Raw genomic sequence first — 27,993 nt, forward strand, 5'->3', positions numbered from 1 at the left:
GCCTGTGTTAAATAGTCCACAGTATCCAGGGATGTGCAGGATGGTGCATTAGCCACGAGGAGGGCAGGGTTAGGGTTGAGGATGGATGTGGATAGGATCCTCTTTGGAGGATTGGTGTGGACCTGTTGGGCCGAATGTGGGGATTCTATCTCTTCCCTAAATGCACAAAGATTAATCTTGGTCTGCCCCATTCCCGGAGACACTGTGAGTTGCGAGCAGAGATCTGTTTAAGCGGCAGACCCAGGGATACAGAGGTGTTCAAAAAGGCACCATGAATTCTCTATCATGTGGCCTCTCAGTGTGATATACATGAGCCTGTGTAACAGAGGTAAAGTACAAACCTGCTCATCTCCATGCTCTGACTCAAAACAGCAAGCAACCAGCCACCAGTCCGGGCCCCACACTCTGGGCACTATTCATAGAGTAGAATCCTCACAGGACGGAAACAGGCCATTCAGCCCAACAAGTCCACACTGACCCTCTGAAGAGTAACCCACCCAGACCCATTCCCCCACCCTATTGCTCTACATTTAACCCTGACTAATGCATCTAACCACATCCCTGAACACTTTGGGGTAATTTAGCACAGCCAATCCAGCCTTACCTGCATATCTTTGGATAGTGGGAGGAAACCCACACAGACACAGGGAAACTGTGCAAATTCCACACAGACAATCGCCCGAGGCTGGGATCGAACCCGGGTCCTTGGCGCTGTGAGGCAGCAGTGCTAACCACAGGACCATCGTGCTGCAGACTCAGGGGTGCGTCTGCCCCAGGCTGGGACTGGCTCATATACAAAACAAGCAGTGGCTCTATTTTGGTGTCCAATAAGAAACAATTTTCCTTTCCAGCTGTGACTCCTCAATTATTACAGAGAGCAAAATGGGCTGTCGCAGATTACCAATTCACTTCAGTATAGGAGTTGGAGGTCATGCTGTGGTTGTACAGGACCTTGGTTAGGGCCCTTTTGGAATACTGTGTTCAGTTCTGGTCTCCCTGCTATAGGAAGGATGTTGTGAAACTTGAAAGGGTTCAGAAAAGATTTACAAGGATGTTGCCAGGATTGGAGGATTTGAGCTACAGGGAGAGGCTGAACAGGCTGGGGCTGGTTTTACTGGAGTGTCGGAGGCTGAGGGGTGACCTTCTAGGGGTTTACAAAAACCATGAAGGATATGGAGAGGGTGAACAGCCAATGTCATTTCCACAAGGTAGGGAGTCTAAAACGCAAGGGGTTTAGGTTTACTGTCAGAGGAGCAAGATTTAAAAGGGACTTGAGGGACAATTTTTTCACATAGAGACTGTTGAGTGTATGGAATGAGCTGCCAGAGGAAGTGGTGGAGGTTGGAACAATTACAACATTTAAAAGGCATCTGGATGGGTGTATGAATAGGAAGGGTTTGGAGGGATATGGACCAAGTGCGGGCAAAAGGTATTAGATTAGGTTGGGATATCTGGTCAGCATGGACAAGGTGGACTGAAGGGCCTGTTTCCGTGCTGTACATCTCTATGACTGTACGACTCTAATAGCGAACATGGTTAAACCATTCAGTTATTCATTTTAATCTGATAGTTTTTACACAATTAGGTTTGTATGGAACTAGACCGACCAGTCTGACTAGGCTGTGTGAAACCTCCCAAACAAACAATTCAGAGAGAAATGCGAATTATTGCAAGATTCGGGAACATGGTTTAATCATTCAGTCATTGCAATGCATCAGTTCAAATACCTCAATGAATGTAATGCTCCAAAAAGCAAGGATTCACCTCAAAATGAATCAGTCAGACAGGTTTGGAATGGGGTCTGAGTTAATTTGCAAAGAGCATTCAAACCCTCAATGAAATGCCTGCCTCCTTTTGTAATGGGAGAACATTCTCAGCCGATTCCCTGGAAACATTATCGTTACAGAAGTGAAGGTGGGACGATATAGATTTGTACGAAGAGTAAATAATTGTGTGCCACGTCACATAGAGACAGGGTAATCCGGTTCTGGTGCTGCCTCACACTTTGTGCTGCAGCTCCCACCTTTATAAACCCAGCAGTGAAAGACCGACTGGGCCTGTCGCTGGGTCCCATCAGCGAGACACAGCACAAACCCGGTGGGGTTTCGGGTTGGACACTAAGCCGGTTCTCGGGCTGGTGTCCAGGTCTGTCACGCCTGGTGGGGCCTGGAAGTGGAACTTCTGCAGCAGGGTGGTGAAGAACAGGAAAAGCTCCACTTTAGCCAGTGCCTCACCAGCGCACACCCTGTGACCTGAAAAAGAACAGGGGACGGTCAGTACCTCACCCACACACACAGACACAGACACACACACACACACACACACACACACACACATACACACACACACACACAGACACACACACAGACACACACACACAGACACACACACAGACACACACACAGACACACACGCACACACAGACACATATACACACACACACAGACACACACACACACAGTCCGTTCATAGCCCACCATCTTCCAAACCCCCATCGCTGAAACCATCCCAATGGTCACCAACTGAGAGCAATTCCATTCCCACAGTGTGTCTCTCCATCCCTGTTCAGACAGAACTCGAACAGCTGGGAGTACATTCGGCCCTTCATGCTCTTTGCTCATTCAATAAGAACCTGGCTGATCTGCTCCCTCCACCCCACCTTCCCAAACCTTCCCCACTCCTATCCATTTAATTCAGATCCAATTACTCGGCCCTGAATCTACTCAATGACTGAACATCCACAGACCCTCAGGGCAGGGAATTCCAAAGACACACCCCACTCTGAGTGAGAGAACATTGTCCTCTCCCCATCCGAAATGGACACTCCTTTACTGTGAGGCTGTCCATTGAACAGAAATGATGGAGTTTAGTTCAGATAAATGCGAGGTGCTGCATTTTGGGAAAGCAAATCTTAGCAGGACTTATACACTTAATAATAAGGTTCTAGGGAGTGTTGCTGAACAAAGAGACCTTGGAGTGCAGGTTCATAACTCCTTGAAAGTGGAGTCGCAGGTACATAGGATAGTGAAGAAGGCGTTTGTTATGCTTTCCTTTATTGGTCAGAGTATTGAGTACAGGAGTCGGGAGGTCATGTTGTAGCTGTACAGGATTTGGTGAGGCCACTGTTGGAATATTGCGTGCAATTCTGGTCTCCTTCCTATCAGAAAGATGTTGTGGAACTTGAAAGGGCTCAGAAAAGATTTACAAGGATGTTGCCAGGGTTGGAGGATTTGAGCTATAGGGAGAGGCTGAACAGGCTGGGGCTGTTTTCCCTGGAGCGTTGGAGGCTGAGGGTTGACCTTATAGAGGTTTACAAAATTATGAGGGGCATGGATAGGGTAAATAGGCAAAGTCTTTTTCATGGGGTCAGGGAGTTCAGAACTAGAGGGCATAGGTTTAGGGTGAGAAGGGAAAGATATAAAAGGGACCTAAGGGGCAACCTTTTCACCCAGAGGGTGATGCATGTACGGAATAAGCTGCCAGATGATGTGGTGGAGGCTGGTACAATTGCAACATTTAAGTAGCATTTGGATGGGTATATGAATAGGAAGGGATTGGAGGGATATGGGCCGGGTGCTGGCAGGTGGGACGAGATTGGATTGGGATACCTGGTCGGCATGGACGGGTTGGACCGAAGGGTCTGTTTCAATGCTGTACATCTCTATGACTCTATGACACATCCCCTCTCCAGGCCTGAAGAATTATCCTTATTTCAATGTCTTTAAGGAATAGAACACCGAGACCCTGTTCCAGGAGTCAGCTCAGTGACTCTCTCTAAGGTAACTTTACCCTTCCTTGGGTGGAGAGACCAAAACTGTGACTGACTGTGGTCCCACCAAACCCCTATGCGATCGCAGGACCTGTGGCACCTCCTGAGCTGAATTAATTGACATTACTGGTTATAGCCTTCGAATTTAACTTCCCTTTTCCTTATTCACTCATGGAACATGAACGTCACTGTCTGGGCCCAGCACTTATTGCCCATTCCCGATTTGGCCCGTTGAGAAGGTGGTGTGAGCTGGCTTCTTGAAACACTACAGTCCCTCCGAGCCACTCACCATCCTGACCTTAAGACCACGAGAAATAAGAACTGGAGCAGACCATTCAGCCCCTCGAGACTGTTCTGCCATTCAATAGGATAATGGCTCATTCCACATTCTTCACATCCACTGCCCTGCCTTTTCCATCTCCCCATTCCTTCAGTGTCATTGGCTCAGAATCGTGGAGTTCCCTCCCTAACAGCATTGGTCTCCAGCGCATGAACTGCAGTGGGTCAAGACACCAGCTCACCACCACCTTCTCAAGGGGCGACTTGGGAATGGGCAATAAATCCTGGGCCCAGCCAGTGACACCCACATACCGTGGATGAAGTAAGAGCCAAATGGGGGAGCTCAACCAATGGTGACATTTTGCAGCTTGCTCCCAGTTCAAATCAGAGCTGGCTCTCCACAGTCAGTTGCCTCACTTCAGAAATGGGAATATTTTAGTAACGGAACACACGGCCCCTTTTACAACCGGTTACCTGCAGAGAAAGGCATGAAGGCGTCTCTCTTCACAAAATTCCCATCAGCATCCAGGAAGTGAGCCGGGTTAAACTGGTGGGGCTTTTCCCATTGGGTTTTATCGTACAGCACCGAGGTCAATAAAAGAATAACGTACGTTCCCTGAAAAACACAGAAAGCCTGAATGTGTTACTGTGCCTGTGTTTAATGGAGAGTGAGTCATGCAGGATGTGGAAAACCCAGTTTTCTCCCTGATCCTGTTAGTTTCACTAGATACCTCAGGTTATAACCGGCTCCACCTTATTGTCAAATGTAACGGCTCTTCCCCACGATTAAAGAAACTCAATTCCTAAAATCCAAATTGCTGTTTGGCCTGCAGTGGGACATAATTACCTGCAGTGGAGGCTGGGTAGATTAGTGCACAGGGCCCTGCTGTTTGCTGACAGAAGGAACACGTACATAGATTGTGCCTGTTCAATTCAATAAAATAGGTGACTGCCTTTATCCAGTTCACTCTTCAGGGCAATCATAGTCAACCTGCCCAGTTTAAAACTTAAACAGAGCTTGGCAGTTAAGCGCCAGTCATCATTAACTGGTGCATTTGCTTTGATCTCTGCTAATCAGAGCCAACCAATCAGCACTCTCCTCTCATTCATTAACAATAATGTTACCCTTTTCATTGATGAGTGCAAAGTGTTTGTAACAGGATTGAGAGTCAGATGGCACATTTTAACCACATTTTGAAAAAAAGCATGTGTGAGGTGCGATTTGACGCATTTTAAAAAACACAAATGTGAGGTGAGATTTAAAATCAAACCTCTTCCCACAGTTAGTGACTGGGTTTGGAATGAAGTATGGTCAAGGCAGGGTCCGGGACGCACACCGAGACGAACATCAACTGTGCCTGGAGGATCATCAACTCGGTGAAGGACGCTCTCTGGGCGGTCCGAAATCTCTGATCTTCCAGCTGAAGGAGTTGACCCCGACTGAGTGTTGCAGACTGGCACATTCCAAGGTCTAGGATTACGTGTTGAGGGACGTGCTGAAGCTTGGGGCAGCTGCCGCCAAGGCGTGGTGGGGAAAGACCACTGTGTAAAGTCTGCCTGCCTAACGAAGAACAGGGGGCCCATGCAGTCATTTGGGCTCTGCTGACGCCTCAGCTAATTATATGGGCATATGATTGAAAAATGTACAGACCTGTATAAAAATGATAAATTCTGATCTCTGTATGTACATGTTTACATATGTATGGCATGACCAATTGTACAGACCATCAAATTATTTTATGAATAAAGTATATTTTTGAAATAATAAAAAAAAATTCAGGAGAGCACTTGATGATTATTTCAATAGGACCAATGGCTTATGGGGGAAAGGCAGACGTTTGGTTCTGTCAAAATGCTAAAGAGTACAGATAAGATGGGAGAAATGGCCTCATTTTTCACCATTGAGGTTGAGTGATGGGAACCTTCTATGTGATTTTTTTATTAGCAATTCTCAACATTGAAATTCCCCCTTTTAATTTGTTTCCCTTCTAACTCAGTTCCTGTATTTATTCAGAAAGTACCATAATATTATTACCATGGTGACAATGTTCCAAGTAGAACCTTTCTTCAGGACTGGGGTGGGGGTGAGGGGAGCTGCAGATAAAGGTGGGGGGGTGATGTGGGGGAGGGTTTTGGGTAGGAAGTGGGCTGGGTGGCAGGGAGCAGTGGAAGAGAGGGGGAGGGTCTGGGAAGGGAGGTTGTTTGAAATTGGAGAGTTCAATGTTGAGGCGGAGGATAATGGACATGTTGGAGAGGGTATGGGAAGGGGAATTGAAATAGGTGGTGGTTGGGAGGTCAGGTTGGCCAACTCCAACTAGTCCCAACCCCAAGAACATCTCCCCCTCCCCACCCATCTCTGCCCTCAGGAAAAAACCGTTCCCTTCAACAGTCCTTGATTTGTGCCACTCTCCCACCAACATCTCCCCATCACCCCACATCCAACCCATGGTACCTCCCCTGCAGCCGGAAAAGGTGCAAATCCTGCTGGTACACCACTTTCCTCACCTCCCTCCAGGGCCCCAAACAGTCCTTCCAGGTCAGTCAGAGGTTCACCTGCCTCACTTCCAACCAAGTTTACTGTATCAGGTCCTCCCGATGTGGTCTTCTCTACACTGGGGAGGCCAAATGTAAACTTAAGGAACTGTTCACTGAACATCTCAGCCGGGCCCACAGGTGCCGACCTGACCTCCCAGTCACTGTCCATTTTAATAACCCTTCCCACTCCCTCTCCAATATGATCATCCTCAACCTTTACCATTGCCAGACCTCAAGTTGGAGGAACAACACCTCATCTTCTGCCTGGGCAGCCTATGGCCAGGAGGACTCATCGTTGAGTTCTCCAATTTCAAATAACCTCCCTCTCCATCCCCTGACTCCCTTCCCAGCCCCTCCCCCTCCCTTCCATTCCTAGGATTGACCCTTCCTTCCGGCTACCAACTGGATACATTCCTCCCATCGACCAACCAGATCGTGCCCTCTCCCTGTGTTCACCTATTCCTACCTCACCACTCTGACCCCCCCTCCCCCACCCCACCCCCTCACCCCCACCCTCTGTCCTGAAGAAGGGTTACACCCGAAACGCCCACTTCCCCACCTCCTGGTGCTGCCTGACTTGCTGTGTCCTTCCAGCCTCCTGTTTGTTTATTTTGGTTTCCAGTCTCTGCAGTTTCTTTTGTCTCGAACAATGCTCCAAGTGGCACAAATTGTGAAAAGTAAGCCTTGTATCTCGGATACCTTTGGAAGGAAATACCCTCTGAAATGCGTGTCCTTGGTTGTCGAATGAGCAAGGTTCGGGACAATGTTGGCAAACCTCTGGATTTCGTGAATCACAGCCTCAGTGTAGGGCATGTGTCTCTGGTCTTCTGTCCTTGGGAATCGACCAGCTCCTATCACCCGATCAATTTCATCTTGAACTTTCCCTGAAATAGGCAAAAAGGTAAAGATCTTTGGATGGAGGGAAACAGTTTACAGCAGACTGAACTGAAGTGGAGAACTTTGTGTTGTTGAGTGACACGAAACGGGCTCGATCAGTTTCATTGCCAGTACATTCCCCTCTCAATACTTTACTTCATCAACTCTGACAGGCATCAACATCAAACTGCCCCAAAAACACAGCTGATGTGATACCACCCACTGTGTGCTAACCTCCAAGGTAAATTTTTCTTGTTCACTACTGAGGACAATTTGACAATCTATTTAAAATAATTCCATGCCACTATTCATATTTATTACCCTTGAGAAGGCTCCGATTGAAAGTGCTGATTTGTCGAGTGTCATAATTTCCACAAACAAAGTGCTGGGCAGGAAACTCGGCAGGGGCAGGATGATCCCAGGAGGGACATTTTAGGGCCACCCCCAGAGTATTCCCCCCTCAACCTAGATCGAAAGTATAACAAATCAATCCAAGTGGCCTATCCCCTCTGCAGTGACCTGTTTATTGGGATAACTGTTCACCTCAACCTACATAAAGCCTTCTTGCCTTCAGTCCAATTGGGAATCAGACAGTGAGGTAATTATTTACCCAAGTGAATCAGACTGACAGAGGATCTGCCAATTCTGTTGGATTCCCGATGTCCCTGAGGGAGGCTTTGTCTCTCTGTCAGAGAGCGAGAGAGGTCTTGGATACAACTTGTTCGAGGCTTATCAATGCTCTGTCTCCACATTCCATGCTGTTGGTTCCCCTTGACCACAACGATCCACAAGATTGGAGTGTTCACTGTGCAGCTACTGGTGTGTTCACCTGGGCTTAAACTCAGGAAAATTGTGATAAATTGGATAATTCTCCGAACATCGATCCAGGAATGGAGCTCAGTGCTGGACTGAAAGGCTCCACCTAGTGGGATTGGTGTGTAGATGCAGGAGTATGACTGTGCCACACTGTCAACAGGTTATAGCTCTGCTCTCTTTCAAACCTGCACTCCCAGGTCTAGCACTTTCTCTGGTGTTTAATAAAGTTTTTGTGCTCCAATTCCAGGGCAGAAATCAAATACAGAATTTAAAATGTGGATTGATGAGATGTGTCAATATTGATTTTGTGTCTTTATGAATGTCACCCTGGGTATCATTCCGGAACCTGCAATGAAAGTTGTCTCCTCTGTGCCCAGAGGTGTCACCTTGGGCTCAAGCTCAGGAAGACTCCACTTGCTGGCTCACTAATGATCAGCTCTTTCTAATCCCAACCATTGGAGGGGTTTCTGATTGAGATGGCCAATATCGTGCTGACCCAGAGCTGTTTCAGTATTGCTCTTGATGGTCACTGGGTTCCTGACTGACAATGTCTTGTCTTATTCTCAATCAGATTCTTACAGAGGTCAGTATTTTACCCTGAGGGGAGGGTGGGTTTGAGCACCAGATGTAGATATGAAATGCCACGTGCCAAGACACTCATGACAGGAACTAACCTCCCTCAGGGAACATAAAGGACTGACTAAAACAAAACAAAGGAGAGTAGAGCCCAGGAACACGCCCTTCGGCCCAACAAGACTGTGCTGACACGTCATGCCTTTCCAACTAAAACCCTTTTGCCTCTACGTGGTCAGTATCCCTCTATTCCCTGCCTGTTCCTCAATTGTCAAGATGTCTCTTAAACGTTACTATTGTCTCCACCTCCACCACCTCCTCCAGGCACTTACCACCCTCTGGGTAAAAAAAATTTGGCTCTCATATTTTTGTTAAACTTACCCCCTTTTACCTTAAATTGATGTCACCCAGGAACTGTCATTAAGGACTCCATCTATCCATGCCTCTCATAATTTGTAAACATCTATCAGGTCACCCCTCATCCTTTGAAATTATAGTGAAAACAACTGAGTTTTTCCACTGTCTCCTCATGGCTAATGCCCTCTACACCAGGCAACATCCTTATCAACCATTTCTGAACCCTCTCCAAAGCCTCCACATCCTTCTGGTAGTGTGGCGATCAGAACTGTACACAATATTTCAAATGTGGCCTCACTAAAGTACCACACCACTGCCACATGACTTGCTAATTATTCATCCTCTATCCCTGACCAGTGAAGGCAAGCACGTCCAGATGTCTTCTTGACCTCCTTATCAACTTGTGTTGTCACTTTCAGGGACCAAATGCCTCGGTATGTTGGTGCTACGAAGGTTTCTGCCATTTACTGTGTGCAGTACTTCCCTCCTGCATTCGATCTCCCGAAATGCATCACCTTCCATTTGTCTGGATTAAACTCCATCTGCCATTTCTCCACCCAACTCTCCAACCAATCTCTATCCTGCTGTATCCTCTGACAATCCTCCTCACCATCCACAGCACCCCTGAACTGTGTGTCATCCACAAACACATCAATCAGACCATGTCTGCATTCCCCTCCCAAACATCTATATACATTACAAGCAACAAGATACAATTATACAAGTAACAATATTATATTAGATTCAGATGCCAATTTAGGCACAACCACCAAACTAACAAACACAGAGTGAAGGATTCCTTACTCTGGATTTCTGGGTAGTTTACCATCAGAAGAAGTCCCCAGCAGAGGGTAGTGGCGGTGGTTTCTGTGCCAGCAGCAAACAGGTCAGCGATTGTAACCACGATATCCTTTTTCTTACTCTCTAAATCTTCACCTCCCAGCTCCTTCAAGACAAAATGAAACAAAGGAGAGTGTGTCACCTCCTTCAGGAAAATATTCAGCTCCATAAATGTCTAGACAGGGGTATGTGTGCCCGAGGATAGTGATCCTTCCAGCCTCTGGTCATGAACGTCACGATGACAATGACAGACTTGGCAGATGGAATACAATGCAGGGAAATGGGAAGTGGAGGGAGGAGAAATACACTCACTCATGGTCAGGCTTTGGGGAGGCAATAGACTTCACCAATTTGAAGGTGGAGGGACAGGTCGAGAAGTCCTTTAAAGCAACTTTACAGCTTTTGTTGGACTGAGTACGTACATCAGGAAGTTAACCCACACCATTCTGTTTTATATACAAATATATATAAAAATCTGGTGAGGCCTCAGCTGGAATATTGCATCCAGTTCTGGTGTCACACTTTTGGGAAAATGTCAATGCTGGGGCATGGGTGCAGGGCAGATTTACTGAAGGGGAGAAGATCAAGGGGAGATTCGATAGAACCGTTGGAAATCATGAATGGGTTTGACTGGATAAGTAACGAGAGATGATTGCAGGAGCAGGGTGGGTCAGGGACAAATCCAGTAGGAGGGGGCAACAAGGAGCACTCTACTGCAATGCGATGCTGAGTGATTGGAATTCCTGACACAGACACAAAGCTACATTCACACGAGAGTCGGGGATAAACTTGAAGGGAAAAAAGTGACAAGGCAGTGGAGAAAGAATAGGGGAGTGGGATAGCTCTACCAGGGAGCAGCTATCGATATGATGGGCCGAGCGACCTTTCCCTCTGCTGTATCACCCTCCAATTCTCTGAATGAAAGTTGCCTCTCCTGTCTGAGTTCACCATTAGGTTTCAATCCACTCTGGCAGCTAAGCAGAGATGAAGGGGCAGGACTTAATGAATGTGGGGTTTAAATTCATTAAAGAGATTGATTTCCTAGTCAAAATGAGAATAGTGTGGCTCCAAAGCACTGAACAACAGATCCAGGTGTAATTTCAAGGGCAGTGTTCGGGGAAAATAATGTGTAAAATTAGGAAAGACCTCTCCTCAGTTATATTACTCATGAGACTTTCCGTGTTGACTTTTGCAAGATTGAAGCTCACACACCATCAGTGCTATATTCTGGACACATTGAGCAATCACATGATGTCATGAGCACTACGATGAGATAAATAATCAGATACAGTGAGCGCTTGAAGCTACACATTCGTAGTTGTATCCAGAAACGAGGGGCAGCACTGAGCGACATTTTAACAGATGTTTGACACAGAATCTTCCTCCATCAAAACCCACAAAGTCCTGGTGTGGAGTCTGAAATCTGGGGAGATTCCCCTTAGTGCTGAAGAGGTGTGTCACTATACCTGCTGATGCCTCAGAATTAAGGCCTCGCTGAGTGTCTGGATGCTGTTCTCGCTCAACGTCTCTTTGGCAGCTTTGAAGAAATCTTCAATGATTTCATGCACCTTCACGAGATTTTGAATAATCTTCCTGCGGCTCGGAATCAGAAATCCCAGAGATGGGAAAGAGTTGAACAGCTGGATTGGAACAAGAACATAAGGATCAGGCCTTTGGAGGATCCAGTGATCGCTCGTCCACGGTCAGTGCAGCAACTACTTACATTCAGTGATGCTTCATGGGAGATAGGAGATTGTCATGGCAACACCGCACTTCCTCTCCTCTCCTCAGTGACCCCACCCCAACCCATAAACCCTCCAAATTTACAGCTTTAGTTTGAATGCTTTAGCTCTCATCCAGAATGGGTGACCTATCAGCTATCATCTGTTACATATGGATTCCAAAACTCAGATACAGGTCAGACCAAGTAAGGACAGCAGATTTCCTCCAAATTAGTGGACCAGCTGGGCTTTTCTTGCCAATAATATTCATCATTATACTCTTAAATCCAGATTTGTATTGTTAAAGCGAATTGAAATTCCGCCATCCACCACAGCAGGATTTGAACCCGGCCCCCCCAGGTTGATGTCACTTGCATCATTTTCCTTCATGTGGGAAGCTGAGGGAATCACATCTCTTGAAAGCATTACCCCACCTCCCCCCCACCACACCCCGACCCCACCCACTCCCTCTCCATATCAAGAGTCTGGGAGAATGGTTCCACTTCGGGGAATCTTTCTGTGATTCTATAAAATGCCTCACTTCATTCTAAATGAGTTCAGAAAACTCATTACGGTGACAACACGTTCAGTGCCAGGCCAGGTTAATTTTGTCAGTGCTGAAGGAGAGCCATTGGACCTGAAACTTTCTCTCCTCTGAGACTACCAGACCTCCTGGGTCTTTCCAGCAACTTCCCAACCATTTTCTGATTGCCAGCAATGCTGCAGTTCTTTGCTTTATTTTAAAATAGATTTCCACGTTTATTTTCTGACCAAAAGTTTTCCAATTTAGCTCACGTAAGCCTGTCTCACATATCAGCATTTATGGCTGAGACACAATGTTAACAAGAGTCTTCAACCTGTAACAAGTCAGATGTGGAAACCGTCACACACACCAAATTGCAAATGACCTCAACACTCAGCCTGAGTACAATACCACAAAACGACAATTACATGTATTGGAGCTGTTCCCAACAGTCTCGTGTTCTCATTAACCATGTTTGTTAGATGGATAAATACTTCATTGTTATAATCAAAACGGTCTCCAAATATGATGGAACAGACGATATTGCTCACAGCCAAATACATAATCTGTGCAGTTTCAAAAGGCTGACCTGTGAATAAACACAGAATTCCATTACAAAAAAGGTCTCTAAACTGTAATAATACTTCAATCATTGTCCTCTTTCACAAAGCACAAGTTACTCATATAAAACAAAGAACCGCAGAGGCTGCAAACCTGAAGCGACAACAGAAATTGCTGGAGAAACTCAGCACATCTGGCAGCATCCCTGGAGAGAAAACAGAGTTCGTGTTTTAACAAACAACAGTACATTACTGGAACAGGCCCTTCGGCCCATCGAGCCTGTATTGATGTATGAAACTTTCTGAACTAAAACCCTTCTGCCTCCACACACTCCATATCCCTCTATTCCCTGCTTCTTCAGGAATCTGTCCAGCTCCCTATTCAATGTTCCTGTTCTGAAGAAGGGGACTCGAAAGGTTAATGCTGTTTTCTCTCCCACAGATACGCCCCAATCTGCTGAGTTTTGTCAGAATTGGGAAGATTTAAGATTAATCAGGAAGCAGGAAGTCAAAATTGCAGCTTTTAGATGAGTCATAGTCATAGAGATGTACAGCATGGAAATAGACCATTCCATCCTATTCATCTCTATCTCGTGCCTTTTGCCTGTACATTGCCCATATCCCTCTAAACCCTTCCTATTCATACACATATCCAGATGAATTTTAAATGTTGTAACCATATCAGCCTCCACCACTTCCTCTGGCAGCTTATTCCATCCATGTACCCCCCTTTGCATGAAAATGTTGCCCCTTTAGGCGTCCATTATATCTTTCCCCTCTCACCCTAAACCTATGCTCTCTAGTTCTGGGCTCCCCAGCAAAAAGGCCTTGTCTATTTACCTGATCCATGCCTCTCATGATTTTATAAACCTCTATGAGGTCACCCCTCAGCCTCCGACACTCCAGGGAAAACAGCCCTAGCCTATTCAGCCTCTCCCTATAACTCAAACCCTCCAACCTGGCAACATCCTTGTGAATCATTTCTACACCATTTCACATTTCACAACATCCTTCCTTGAGGAGGGAGACCTGAATTGCACAAAATCTTCCAAAAGTGGCCTAGCCAATGTCCTGTACAACATGACTTCCCAACTCCTATACTCAATGCTCTTACCAATAAAGAAAAGCATACTAAATGCCTTCTTCACGATCCTATCTACCTGCAACTCCACTTTCAAGGAACTATGAACCTGCCCTCCAAGGTCTCTTTGTTCAGCAACACTCCCGAGGACCTTACCGTTAAGTGCATAAGCCCTGCCTGATTTGCCTTTCCAAAATACAGCATCTCGCATTATTTAAATTAACCTCTATTTGCCACTCTTCGTCCACTGGCCCATCTCGCCAAGATTCTGTAGTACTCTGAGATAACCTTCGTTGCTGTCTGCAACACCTACAATTTTGGCATCATCTGCAAACATACCAACAATACTTCCTGTGTTCACATCCAAATCATTTATATAAATGATAAAAATCAATGAACCAGGCACTGATCCTTGTGGCACTCCACTGGTCGTAGGCCTCCAGTCTGAAAAGCAACCCTTCACTACCACCCTCTGTCTTCTACCTTTGAGCCAGTTCTATATCCAAATGGCTAGTTCTCTCTGTATTCCATGAGATCTAACCTTGCTAACCAGTCTACCATGCGGAAGCTTGTTGAATGCCTTGCTGAAGTCCATTTGGATCACATCCACCACTCTGCCCACATCAATCCTCTTAGTTACAAGAAATCACTTTGAAGGAGACATACCGCCTTGTTACATTAGAGCCAGTCTCACTACTAAAAACTTGGTGCTACATTTCCCTGAGAGCCCACCACCTCCTACATTTTCCAAAACAACATACTTGTTTGAGATGGAATAGCCACAGGAGACTCCTGCACTATCTGCCTACCTTTCCTGGAGTTAACCCATCTACCGGACTGTCTGTGCAGTTTTTCTCCCTTCCTGAAGCTGCCATCCACCACACCCCTTGCTCCTGTAAATTCCTCATTTCCTCAACCTGCCACTCTCACCAATCCATGCAATCCAATAGAATTCGCAAACAACACACTTCCTGCAGATGTAATCATCAGTAACTTGGAAACTCTCCCCAATCTCCCACATCCAACAGGAAGAGCACATCACTCTACTAAAGGCCATCTTTACATCTTAATCGACAGACGCAGAAAATAGCCTTGTCGTACCGCTCAAAAAAGGATAATTCAGTATCTATGTTTTATATCATTAAAGTTTATTGAAGAGAGAGATCTCAATAAAAACATATAATCAAAAGTACCCCTTGTACTCACTGTTGTAGATTTACCAAAAACCACAGTAAGGTTACACTTTAAAGCTAGCCATTTCACTGCTCCCTGTTGTGAGATCCCCACACGGTTTCTCAAAGGTCAGCTTCGAATTTTACTGTTTGTTCATTTTTCTCAGAATGAATGCCAATGTCCAGAAAAATTTGTTACTAAACAGCAAAATCATTCACATCCATCAAAGTTTTACCTGCACATCCACTAATATCATTTATTGTATCCGTTGCTCCCGATGCGGTCTCCTCTACATTGGGGAGACTGGCCGCCTCCTAGCAGAGCGCTTTAGGGAACATCTCCGAGACACCCGCACCAATCAACCAAACCGCCCCGTGGCCCAACATTTCAACTCCCCCTCCCACTCTGCCGAGGACATGGAGGTCCTGGGCCTCCTTCGCCGCCGTTCCCTCATCACCAGACGCCTGGAGGAAGAACGCCTCATCTTTTGCCTTGGAACACTTCAACCCCAGGGCATCAATGTGGACTTCAACAGCTTCCTCAATTCCCCTTCCCCCACCTCATCCTAGTTTCAAACTTCCAGCTCACACTGTCCCCTTGACCTGTCCGGACTTGTCTGACCTGCCTAGCTCCTTTTCGACCAATCCACTCCACCCTCCTCCCTAACCTATCACCTTCATCTCCTCCCCCACTCACCTATTGTACTCTATGCTACTTTCTCCACACCCCCACCCTCCTCTAGCTTATCTCTCCACGCTTCAGGCTCTCTGCTATTATTCCTGATGAAGGGCTTTTGCCCGAAACGTCGATTTTGCTGCTCGTCAGATGCTGCCTGAACTGCTGTGCTCTTCCAGCACCACTGATCCAGCATCTGGTTTCCAGCATCTGCAGTCATTGTTTTTACCGAGCAAAATCATACAGCTCTGCAGGGGCTTTGGTGCATCAGACAACTATGCAGGGTCATTGCTGGGTCACACAGCTGTACAGAGTCACTGATGGGTCACACAGCTGTCCAGAGTCATTGCTTGGTCACACAGCTGTGCAGGGTCATTGCTGGGTCACACAGCTGTGCAGGGTCACTGCTGGGTCACACAGCTGTGCAGGGTCATTGCTGGATCATGCAGCTGTGCAGGGTCAGTGCTGGGTCACACAGCTGTGCAGGGTTACTGCTGGGTCACACAGCTGTACAGGGTCACTGCTGGGTCACACAGCTGTGCAGGGTCATTGCTGCGTCCTGCAGCTGTGCAGTGTCACTGCTGGGTCACACAGCTGTGCAGGGTATTTGCTGAGTCACGCAGCTGTGCAGGGTCACTGCTGGGTCACACAGCTGTGCAGGGTCACTGCTGGGGTACACAGCTGTATAGGGTTACTGGTGGGTCACACAGCTGTGCAGGGTTATTGCTGGGTCACACAGCTGTGCAGGGTCACTGCTGGGCCACACAACTTTACAGGATCACTGCTAGGTCACACTGCTGTGCAGGGTCACTGCTGGGTAACACAGCTGTACAGGGTCACTTCTGGGTCACACAGCTGTACAGGGGCACTTCTGGGTCACACAACTGTGCAGGGTCACTGCTGGGTCACACAGCTGTACAGGATCACTGCTGTCTCACACGGCTGCACAGGGTCACCGCTGGGTCACACTGCTGTGCAGGGTCACTGCTGTCTCACACAGCTGTACAGGATCACTGCTGGGTAACACAGCTGTACAGGGTCATTGCTGGGTCACACAGCTGTACAGGGTCACTGCTGGGTCACACAACTGTGCAGGGTCACTGCTGGGTCACACAGCTGTACATGGTCACTGCTGGGTCACACAGCTGTGCACGGTCACTGCTGGGTCATACAGCCGTGCAGGGTCATTGCTGGGTCACACAGCTGTGCAGGGTATTTGCTGAGTCACGCAGCTGTGCAGGGTCACTGCTGGGTCACACAGCTGTGCAGGGTCACTGCTGGGGTACACAGCTGTACAGGGTTACTGGTGGGTCACACAGCTGTGCAGGGTCACCGCTGGTTCACACAGCTGTACAGGGTCACTGCTGGGTCACACAGCTGTACAGGGTCACTTCTGGGTCACACAGCTGTACAGGGTCACTTCTGGGTCACACAACTGTGCAGGGTCACTGCTGTCTCACACAGCTGTACAGGATCACTGCTGTCTCACATGGCTGCACAGGGTCACCGCTGGGTCACACTGCTGTGCAGGGTCACTGCGGTCTCACACAGCTGTACAGGATCACTGCTGGGTAACACAGCTGTACAGGGTCATTGCTGGGTCACACAGCTGTACAGGGTCACTGCTGGGTCACACAGCTGTGCAGGGTCATTGCTGCGTCCTGCAGCTGTGCAGTGTCACTGCTGGGTCACACAGCTGTGCAGGGTCACTGCTGGGTCACACAGCTGTACATGGTCACTACTGGGTCACACAGATGTGCAAGGTCACTGCTGGGTCATACAGCCGTGCAGGGTCATTACTGGGTCACACAGCTGTGCAGGGTATTTGCTGAGTCACGCAGCTGTGCAGGGTCACTGCAGGGTCACACAGCTGTGCAGGGTCACTGCTGGGGTACACAGCTGTACAGGGTTACTGGTGGGTCACACAGCTGTGCAGGGTTATTGCTGGGTCACACAGCTGTGCAGGGTCACTGCTGGGCCACACAACTTTACAGGATCACTGCCAGGTCACACTGCTGTGCAGGGTCACTGCTGGGTAACACAGCTGTACAGGGTCACTGCTGGGTCACACAGCTGTACAGGGTCACTTCTGGGTCACACAGCTGTACAGGGGCACTTCTGGGTCACACAACTGTGCAGGGTCACTGCTGGGTCACACAGCTGTACAGGATCACTGCTGTCTCACACGGCTGCACAGGGTCACCGCTGGGTCACACTGCTGTGCAGGGTCACTGCTGTCTCACACAGCTGTACAGGATCACTGCTGGGTAACACAGCTGTACAGGGTCATTGCTGGGTCACACAGCTGTACAGGGTCACTGCTGGGTCACACAACTGTGCAGGGTCACTGCTGTCTCACACAGCTGTACAGGGTCACCGCTGGGTCACACTGCTGTGCAGGGTCACTGCTGGGTCACACAGATGTACAGGATCACTGCTGTCTCACAGCTGTACAGGGTCACCGCTGGGTCTCACTGCTGTGCAGGGTCACTGCTGGGTCACACAGCTGTACCGGGTCATTGCTGGGGCACACAGCTGTACAGGGTCACCGCTGGTTCACACAGCTGTACAGGGTCACTGCTGGGTCACACAGCTGTACAGGGTCACTTCTGGGTCACACAGCTGTACAGGGTCACTTCTGGGTCACACAACTGTGCAGGGTCACTGCTGTCTCACACAGCTGTACAGGATCACTGCTGTCTCACATGGCTGCACAGGGTCACCGCTGGGTCACACTGCTGTGCAGGGTCACTGCGGTCTCACACAGCTGTACAGGATCACTGCTGGGTAACACAGCTGTACAGGGTCATTGCTGGGTCACACAGCTGTACAGGGTCACTGCTGGGTCACACAACTGTGCAGGGTCACTGCTGGGTCACACAGATGTACAGGATCAAGTCTCACAGCTGTACAGGGTCACCGCTGGGACACACTGCTGTGCAGGGTCACTGCTGGGTCACACAGATGTACAGGATCACTGCTGTCTCACAGCTGTACAGGGTCACCGCTGGGTCACACTGCTGTGCAGGGTCACTGATGGGTCACACAGCTGTACAGGATCACTGCTGGGTAACACAGCTGTACAGGATCACTGCTGGGTAACACAGCTGTACAGGGTCATTGCTGGGTCACACAGCTGTCCAGCATCACTGTTGTCTCACACAGCTGTACAGGATCACTGCTGGGTAACACAGCTGTACAGGGTCATTGCTGGGTCACACAGCTGTACAGGGTCACTGCTGGGTCACACAACTGTGCAGGGTCACTGCTGGGTCACACAGCTGTACAGGATCACTGCTGGGTCACACTGCTGTGCAGGGTCACTGCTGGGTTACACAGCTCTACAGGGTCATTGCTGGGTCACACAGCTGTACAGGGTCACTGCTGGGTCACACAGCTGTACAGGATCACTGCTGTCTCACACAGCTGTACAGGGTCACTGTTGGGTCACACTGCTGTGCAGGGTCACTGCTGGGTTACACAGCTCTACAGGGTCACTGCTGGGTCACACAGCTGTACAGGGTCACTGCTGGGTAACACAGCTGTACAGGGTCACTGCTGGGTCACACAACTGTGCAGGGTCACTGCTGGGTCACACAGATGTACAGGATCACTGCTGTCTCACAGCTGTACAGGGTCACTGCTGGGTCACACTGCTGTGCAGGGTCACTGCTGGGTCACACAACTGTGCAGGGTCACTGTTGTCTCACACAGCTGTACAGAGTCACTGCTGGGTCACACAGCTGTACAGGATCACTGCTGTCTCACACAGCTGTACAGGATCACTGATGGGTAACACAGCTGTACAGGGTCATTGCTGGGTCACACAGCTGTACAGGGTCACTGCTGGGTCACACAGCTGTACAGGGTCATTGCTGGGTCACACAACTGTGCAGGGTCACTGCTGGGTCACACAGCTGTACAGGGTCACTGCTGGGTCACACAACTGTGCAGGGTCACTGTTGTCTCACACAGCTGTACAGAGTCACTGCTGGGTCACACAGCTGTACAGGATCACTGCTGTCTCACACAGCTGTACAGGATCACTGCTGGGTAACACAGCTGTACAGGGTCATTGCTGGGTCACACAGCTGTACAGGGTCACTGCTGGGTCACACAGCTGTACAGGGTCATTGCTGGGTCACACAACTGTGCAGGGTCACTGCTGGGTCACACAGCTGTACAGGGTCACTGCTGGGTCACACAACTGTGCAGGGTCACTGCTGGGTCACACAGCTGCACAGGATCACTGCTGGGTCACACAGCTGTACAGGATCACTGCTGGGTAACACAGCTGTACAGGATCACTGCTGGGTCACACAGCTGTACAGGGTCATTGCTGGGTCACACAGCTGTACAGGGTCACTGCTGGGTAACACAGCTGTACAGGGTCACTGCTGGGTTAACACAGCTGTGCAGGGTGACTGCTGGGTCACAGCAATGCGATTCAAACCTACATCTCTGAGGAGACTGGAGTGTGGGAAGACGAAATGTATCATTGTTTAACATCACTGAATCAAACTCCTGGAATTCCCTCCGTTAGAACAGCTGTACAGGGTCACCGCTGTCTCACACAGCTGTTCGGGGTCCTTGCTGGGTCACACAGTTATGCACATTCACTGCTGGGTCACACAGCTGTACAGGGTCATTCCTGGGTTGTTCAGCTGTTTCGGTTTGATGTCTCCATTTCGAACCTTCCATGTGCTATCTGATTTGTCTCGCTTCATCATTTTTAAAATCATTGTTGTTTTGATTTCTTCCCAAAATAATCAAAGCAACAGCTTATAAAACAGTAATTACTGCTCCAAAGATTCCAGGAAATCATCTCCAACACTGCAATATCTCCAATATGGAGCAACTGTTACAGCCACAATTTTTTCCCATCCTCCACCTCAGGTTACGCAGAATCCTTCAGCTTAAAATGACTTGGCAGCGATGGGATTCAAAGCTACATCTCTGAAGAGACTGGAGTTGGGAGGAAGAAATGTATCATTGTTTAACATCACTGAATCAAACTCCTGGAATTCCCTCCGTTGGGACATTGTGGGTCAACCTACAGCATGTGAACTGGAATTGTTCAAGTAGACAGCTCACCATCTCCTTCTCAAGAGGCAACTAGACACAGGCAAAATGTTGCTGGCAGTCAGCGGTGCCAATGCCATGTGTAAAGTTTTGAAAACATAGCATGGTCTCAATTCTCACACTGGCTGTGATTGATATAAAGGTCCCAACTTTTCAATCTCATCCCTCACCTGAGGCATGTTTAAGGTTAAACTCAGCACCAGTCATGTCTACTCAGTGAGAGAGAGGGACGACGGTGATTTCACCTGTCAATTATGTCACACCAAGTCGAGGAGGAACAAACAGATCTTAGGGGTGAAATGGACCAATGGCTTGAACAAACAAATGCCTAAATTGACCCGAGAGTTGGGAAGAGCATGAGAAAGGCTGTTAATACACCATCGCACCTAACTTTTAGCAACCACCGTCCACACTGAAGGAATGGAAGTAATTCAGTAAGCTTTGTGCAGGAGCAGACAACCAGACACAGACCATATTGTGTCCGTGCTTACACACCAGAGTCTGGACTCAAATTACCTTCAAACTCCCTTGCCACTGCACCAATGTCACATCCTGTTGTGTCCTGTGGGAATCGGTGTGCACGGACCAGCCCACATTTTAAAATAAGAAATCCCACAAGGAGGCTTTGTACTTGTCTCCAAGTTGTATTGGGACCTGGAACCTGAGGGCCCCATTGGGCCACCCTAACAGTGACTGACCTGGGAGCCTCACCACTGCCGTAGCTCAGCAAGTCTAGGTACCTCGCCACCCACATCTCTGCTGTACACATGAGAGTCTTTGTCACCAACACGTGGAGGCGATGACCAAAGAACCAGAGTGGCAGAGTCTCTGCTGATCAGGCAGGACCGAGTTAAACTGAGGGGAAGTACAGTCCTGAATCTTCACAGCAGCAGCAGCATTGATGTGTGGATGCTGCCCTGGAACATTCTCTTGAACTTGGTGTTGGGATCTTTTATTCAAGTGAAAATCTTTTCTGTAAATGTCAATTTCGAGGGAACCATGAATCCCAGCATGTCATGACCTACCAAGCACTCACCCTTGTGACTCTCAAACACATTGACAAGAAAGCTGGCCTCTTCATTGATCCTGTCTTCAATGGATTTCTTGCCCATGCCAAATCCTCGGAGAGCTGAGATCACAAACTTTCGGTTCTCCCGCCACAACTTCCCGTCACTGAATATCACGCCTGAAAGTGACACACGAAAAGCTGATCAAATATTGTACATGGGTTCTGCTGTGAGTGCTGCCAAACCCCAGGTTTCTAACACCCTTTTCTTTCCTGAGAATTACACCATTCTACAACCAAGAGGAAGGTCATTGTATCCATGAGTGCTCTTTGGGGGAGTGAGCCCATTGGTCTGACTTCACAAAATTCTTCTTGATGTTGTCATTCTCAATTCCCCTTTGGATGTTCCTGTTGACCCTGCTTCCAGAACCATCCCAGGTACTGCATTCCAGATGACAATGAGAGCCGTAAAACCAAATCTCATCTTCCCTCTGATTTTTGTAACCAAGTGGCCTCTTTTGATGTAGTCTGCCCAATTCTGGTCTCCCTGTTGCAGGGAGGATATTATTAAGCTGGACGGGGTTAAGAAGAGATTCACCAGGATGTTACTGGGATTAGAGAGTTTGAGGTATGGGGAGAGGCTGCATAGGCTGCAACGTTTTTCACTGGAGTGGGGGAGGTTGAGGGGTGACCTTGCAGAGGTTTATAAAATCATGAGGGACATGGATAAGGTGAATGGCAGGTGTCTTTTCTCTCCGGGATGGAGGATTTCAAGGCAAGGGGCATATTCTTTAGATGTGAGTAGAAAGGTTTTAAAAAAAGACATGGGGGCAGTTGTTTTATACAGAGTGTGGTTTGTGTGTGGAGTGAACTTCCAGTGGAAGTTGGAGAAGTGGATATAGTTATAACATTAAAAAAACATTTGGATAAGTACACGAATAAGAAATGTTTGGAGGAATGTGGACCAAGTGCAATCAAGTGGGATAAGTTTAGTTTGGGATTACGTTCAGCATGGACTGGTTAGGCCGAAGGGTCTGTTTCAGTGTTTTATGACTCTATGATCTATGACTCCCAATTTCAGTGTTTGTCAGTTCATATTTAAGGTTGTCCCACAGTAAAATGTGCCCTTTTTATTTGTTGATTTAATATTGAACAACTCGAATATATCATGTGAAGGTTAATGTTCTGTAGCTTGAGCAACATTTATGGAGTTAGACAAATTATTGATGCAGGGGATTGTCCCAGGTATTCAATGACTCCCATTATATTGAGGGAGGTGAGGGAGAAGTGCAGTACCTTGAAACAGCAAGGTATTGGCAAGTGGCCAATTGGCAGGAAATAAAAAGTAGGAAGGTAACAGGGTCTGACTGCCAACCCAGCAGCTTAACCAAGGGAGGGATGTGAGGTCTGTTAGCAGCTCGGGATCTGATCCCTGCCATTTAATATGACAGCAGGAAGCTCGAGTGTATTGGGGTTTTGAATGAGATGCCAAAGTTGCACTATGTATTTCTGTGGATGTGCAAATGTAATGATTTTAATTGCTAGTAGCCCTCCTCTCACGCAGCACAAGTTTTGGTTGGCATTACTTTGGCATTTTCTAGCACATTGCAAGAATTCAGATTGTCAAAATGTGTATTTCTTCAGCAAAACCAAAGGAAATTATGTTGAAATTTAATAAAACATTTGTTTGGCTTCAAGTGGAGCAATGTATTCAATTCTGAGTGCCACATTGTTGGGAAATGGTTGAGCGAGGGTCACCATCAGACGAATGATAGATGATCGCTTGTCAAAGGTGGTGTTGTTCACCTTGGAGAAGAGAAGGTTGTGTGAGCTTTTGGATGGAAATATCCAAGATCATAAGGGATCTCGTCAGAGTCAATGAAAAGACACTGTTTCCCATTGGCTGGAGGACTGAGAATCAGATGGCACAGAGCTCATAGCAATGGCAAAAGAAACAAAGAGGGTTTGTGAAAGACACATTGAATGGTGATGATCAGAAGTGCCTGATCAATGGAAATTCAATGGAAGTTTTCAAAAAAGATTTGAATAAGTGCCTGACAAGGGAAAGGCTTTTCAGGGATGCAGGGAAACGGCAGGGGAGCAGGACCATTTCACTGATAAACATTGACCTAACCCAGGATTATTGAGAATGAGAAGCTTGGGTATTTATAAATTGAGGGAAATAGTGGCTAAAAGGCTACAGTTCAATTCCAGAACATTTTGTGTCACTTTAACCAGCATGATCGGGTGAGCTGAGTTGAAGACAGAAATGACCAAAGAGTAACATAGAGATGAAAGCGGGAAATTACCACTTCGGAATGAAACTGCGTCATATATCGGTAAGTGTGGCCTCCCACTGAATTGATCAGCGTGATTCACAAGAGCGTCTTTCACTGTGTCGTAACCAGTCAACACCACTGCCTTCAGCGGGCCGAGCTCCACTGAAAATACACTGCCATATTTCTCTGCAAGCTAACAAAGAGAGAGTTATTTCATTAAGGTTTCATTTCTAATCAGCTGTAGCACAAGTCAGGGGCGAAAAATGAAGGAAAGAATATTAATCCCCAATTCTTAAGAATTTGATGCCCATCTGTATTTTCCCTCCAGAAGGTGTTGGTGAGCTGCCTTCCTGACTCACTGCAGTGCAGGTGGGTAAACCTTCAATGGTGTTGGGAAAGGAATTCCAGAATGTTGAACATAGAAACAGAAGGAGGCCATTCAGCCCCTCAAGCTCCCTCCACAACTCAATGACATCATGAATGATCTTTGGCCGAACTCCATGTTCCTGCCTTTGGCCCATATCCCCTCATGGTTTTGCTTCATAAAAATGTATCTACCTCAAGTTTAAAACTAATAACTGATCCCACACCCACTGCCATTTGTGGAAGAGTGTTCTACCACCCTTTCTCATATCTCCCTCCCGAACAGTCTGGCCCAGACTGTGTCCTTTCGTTCGAGACTCTCCAAACAGTGGAAATAGTTTATCTTTATCCACCCTTTTCATGTTCACAATCTCGAAGATTTTGATCAGATCACCCCTTATCCTTCTAAATTTAAGAGAAAGCAGGCCTTATTTGGATCGTCTCTCCTCATAACCTACCCCTGAAGGACATGTATTATTCCTGTAAACCTTCGTTGTGCTCCCTCCGAGGCCATTCCATCCTTCCTGAGGTGTGGAGCCCAGACCTGCTCACAGTGCTCCACATGGGCTCTGACCAGGGTCCTGTCTAACTGCAGCATAATTTATTCATCCTTTTGTATTCCAGGTATGAAGGCCAACATTCAACCAACTTTCTTGATTATATTCTGAACCTACTTACGTTATTTCAAAGATCTGTGCACCCAAACTCTCAAGTCTCTTTGCACATCCACTGTTGAGCCAGTGACGCTGAAGGAACAGCAATACTTTGTCCTTGTAGATTCAGGTCTAACTTATTTCCATGTTGTCATGTTTCCATGTGGCTGGCTATCTGCATCAGCGGCTCACCAATATCATTGACCACACTCCATGAATTCATGGGTAGACCCAGTGATGGTCATTTAGACCTTACTGCTGTTCCTCTTACTCAGAATGTAAGTAACCTTTTTCACTCTCTTGCTAGCTGTCTCTTCCAATTCCTGGATTTTCCTCTCTAGTGTTACCTTCTCATTCCCATTCCCCCCGAAAAATTAATCTGAACCCTCCTCAATAACATTAATATACTATCCCATCAGGACGCTGGTCTAGCCTCTATTCAGGTGCAAACCATCCGGCCGGGACAAGTCTCAACTGCTCCAGAATTGTTACTAACCTCTGAGGAGCCTAATTCCCCCAAACTTTCACCCCCCCAAATGCCATATCCCCTGGCACGTATCCATCTGCTTATCCTCCACCTTGTTTCCTGACCCGTGTGTGGCACTGTGGGTAATCTGGAGATTGTTTCCTTTGACGTTCTGCGATGGACAAGCAGGAGGTGGCTGGAAGAACACAGTAAACCAGGCAGTGGAGAGGTCAACATTTCAGGTGCAACACTTCTTCAGGACTGGGGTGGGTGTTGGGAGTGGTGGGCTGCAGATAACGTGGGAGGTTGGGGCAGGGTGGTGAAGTGGGGATAGATGAAGACAGGTAGAGGGTATGACCTGGTTAGTCAATGGGAGGAATGGATCCAATTGGTGGGAGGGAGCAGTGCAAGGGATGGGGGAGGGGCTGGGAAGGGAGTTGGGGGATGGGGAGGGAGGTTATTTGAAATTGGAGAACTCAATGTTGAGTCCACCAGGCAGGAGGCAGCCCGGGCGGAAGATGAGGTGCTGTTCCTCCAATTTGTTATTGGGTTCGTTGTGGCAATTCAGGAGGTCAAGGATGGTCATGTCAGAAAGGGAGTGGGAAGTGGGATTAAAGCAGCTGCGGGCCCGGCAGAGATCCTCGGTGAACCATTCCCTAAGTTAACATTCAGTTTCCCCGATGTAGAGAAGACCACATCGGGAGCACCTGATGCAGTAAACTAGGTTGGAGGAGAGGCAGGTGAATCTCTATCTCACCCGGAAGGACTGTTTGGGCCCTGGATGGAGCTGAGGAAGGTGGTGTACTGGCAAGTTTTGAATCATTTCTGGTTGCAGGGGAAGATACCTGGGGGTTCGGGGGTGTTGGTGGGGAGAGTGGTGCAAACAAAGGACTGTCGAAGCGAACTGTCCTTGCAGAAGGCAGAGGGGGGTGGGCAGGGAGAGATATTCTGGGTGGTGGGGTCGAGTTGGAGTTGGCGGAAGTGTTTATGAATGATGCATTGGATACACAGACTGGTGGGATGGTAGGTGAGGACAAAGGAGACTCAGACTTTATTGCTTTGGTGGGGGTTTAGAGCAGTGGAGTGGGGAATGGAGGTGGTGCAGCAGAGGGCTCTCTGGATGATGGAGGGAGGAATAGCTGGTTATTCAAAATAGCTGGACATCTAGGATGCTTGGGAGAGGAATGTCTCCTCGTCTGAGCAAATGCGGCAGAGGCAGAGGAATTGGGAGAATGGGATGGAATTCTGGCAGGATACTGGGTGGGAAAAGGTGTAGTCCAGGTAGTTACGGGAGTCTGTGGGCTTGTAGTAAACATCCATCTGGAGACTGTCGCTGGAGATGGAAATGGTGAGGTCAAGAAAGGGGAGGGAGGTGTCCGGAATGGACCAAATGAATTTGAGGGAGGGGTGGAAGTTGTGGGTGAAATCGCTGAATAGCTCCAATTCAGTCTGGATTCAGGATGCTGCCCCAATGCAGTCATTGATGTAATGGTGGAAGAGTTATGGCACAGTGCCTGTATAAGTACCGAAGAGGGACTGTTCGATATAGCCAACAAAAAGACAGGTGTAGCTGTGGCCCATCCGGGTGCCCATGGACACCACCTTGATTTGGAGGAAATGGGAGGAGTTAAAGGAAAAGTTATTGAGGGTGAGGACCCTTTCAGCAAGGTGGAGGAGGGTATTGGTGGAGGAGGGGTCTGGATCGGTCTGTTGGACAGGAAGAGGCGGAGGGCCTGGAGACCATCCTTGTGGGGTATGGATGTAAATAAGGACGGCACGTCCAGAGAGTAGATCAAGCGCTGGGGGCCAGAGAACTGGAAGTTGCTGAAGAGATGGAGGGTGTGGTCAGTGTCGTGGGTGTAGGTGGGAAATGCCTGATCCAAGGGGGAGAGGATGGAGTCAAGGTAGGACGGGATGTGTTCGGTGGGACAGGGGCATGCCGAGACGATAGGTCAGCTGGAGTAGTTGGGCTTGTGGATCTTGGGGAGCAGGTAGACCGGGCAGTGTGGGGCATGGGGACTATGGGTTTGGAGGCAGTGGAGGGGAGATCACTGGAGACAATGAGGGCATAGACAGTGTGAGTGAATTTAGCCTGATGGGTCGCGAAGGTTGGGGGGGGGAGGGGGTCGTGGGCAAGGGGGGGGCGGGTAGGACGTGGTGTTGGAGAGTTGACGTTCAGCCTCTGGAACATTGAGGTCCGTTGTCCAGACAACTATCTTTGTCAGTGCGTTTGGTGAGGAGCGAGTGGTGTGCTGCACGTTTGGAGGGGGTGAGGTTGGAGTGGGTGTGGGAGGGTTGGAGACATTGAAGCGGTGGATGTCACGTCAGAGGACAAGGGCGGGTGGCGACCAAGTGGAGGAGGAACC

At 48.1% G+C, this 27,993-nt stretch overlaps 2 protein-coding genes across 2 annotated transcripts in view; one reads left to right on the top strand and one right to left on the bottom strand.

Moving 5' to 3' along the window:
- Positions 1–27,993, top strand: part of LOC122547123 (class I histocompatibility antigen, F10 alpha chain-like) — a 929,735-nt gene that overhangs the window by 770,042 nt on the left and 131,700 nt on the right. The window lies entirely within an intron of this gene.
- On the bottom strand, positions 1,676–21,067 carry LOC148140848 (cytochrome P450 2K1-like). The gene is made up of 7 exons (XM_087979777.1): positions 21,031–21,067; positions 12,718–12,878; positions 11,512–11,685; positions 10,010–10,151; positions 7,283–7,467; positions 4,523–4,664; positions 1,676–2,252 (listed from the first exon to the last, which is right to left on the bottom strand). Exons 1-7 carry the CDS (start codon positions 21,065–21,067, stop codon positions 2,074–2,076), a joined length of 1,020 nt encoding a protein of 339 aa, XP_087835903.1. The 3' UTR covers positions 1,676–2,073.

This window comes from Chiloscyllium plagiosum, unplaced genomic scaffold (assembly GCF_037043375.1).
Source record: "Chiloscyllium plagiosum isolate Xiang-an unplaced genomic scaffold, Cpla_swu_hap1 HiC_scaffold_35, whole genome shotgun sequence".
In the NCBI taxonomy this organism is placed as follows: Eukaryota; Metazoa; Chordata; class Chondrichthyes; order Orectolobiformes; family Hemiscylliidae; genus Chiloscyllium; species Chiloscyllium plagiosum.

Bases quoted from the DNA above. Each gene is read 5' to 3' on its own strand.
- LOC148140848 (XM_087979777.1), bottom strand. From the start codon at position 21,067: ATGACTGGTGCTGAGTTTAACCTTAAACATGCCTCAG. The intron at 12,879-21,030 runs GTGAGGGATGAG...GTTTATTCACAG, and splicing joins TAACCTTAAACATGCCTCAG to GTCAGCCTTTTGAAACTGCA. The intron at 4,665-7,282 runs GTATCCGAGATA...TGTGTTTTTCAG, and splicing joins GAGGGTATTTCCTTCCAAAG to GGAACGTACGTTATTCTTTT.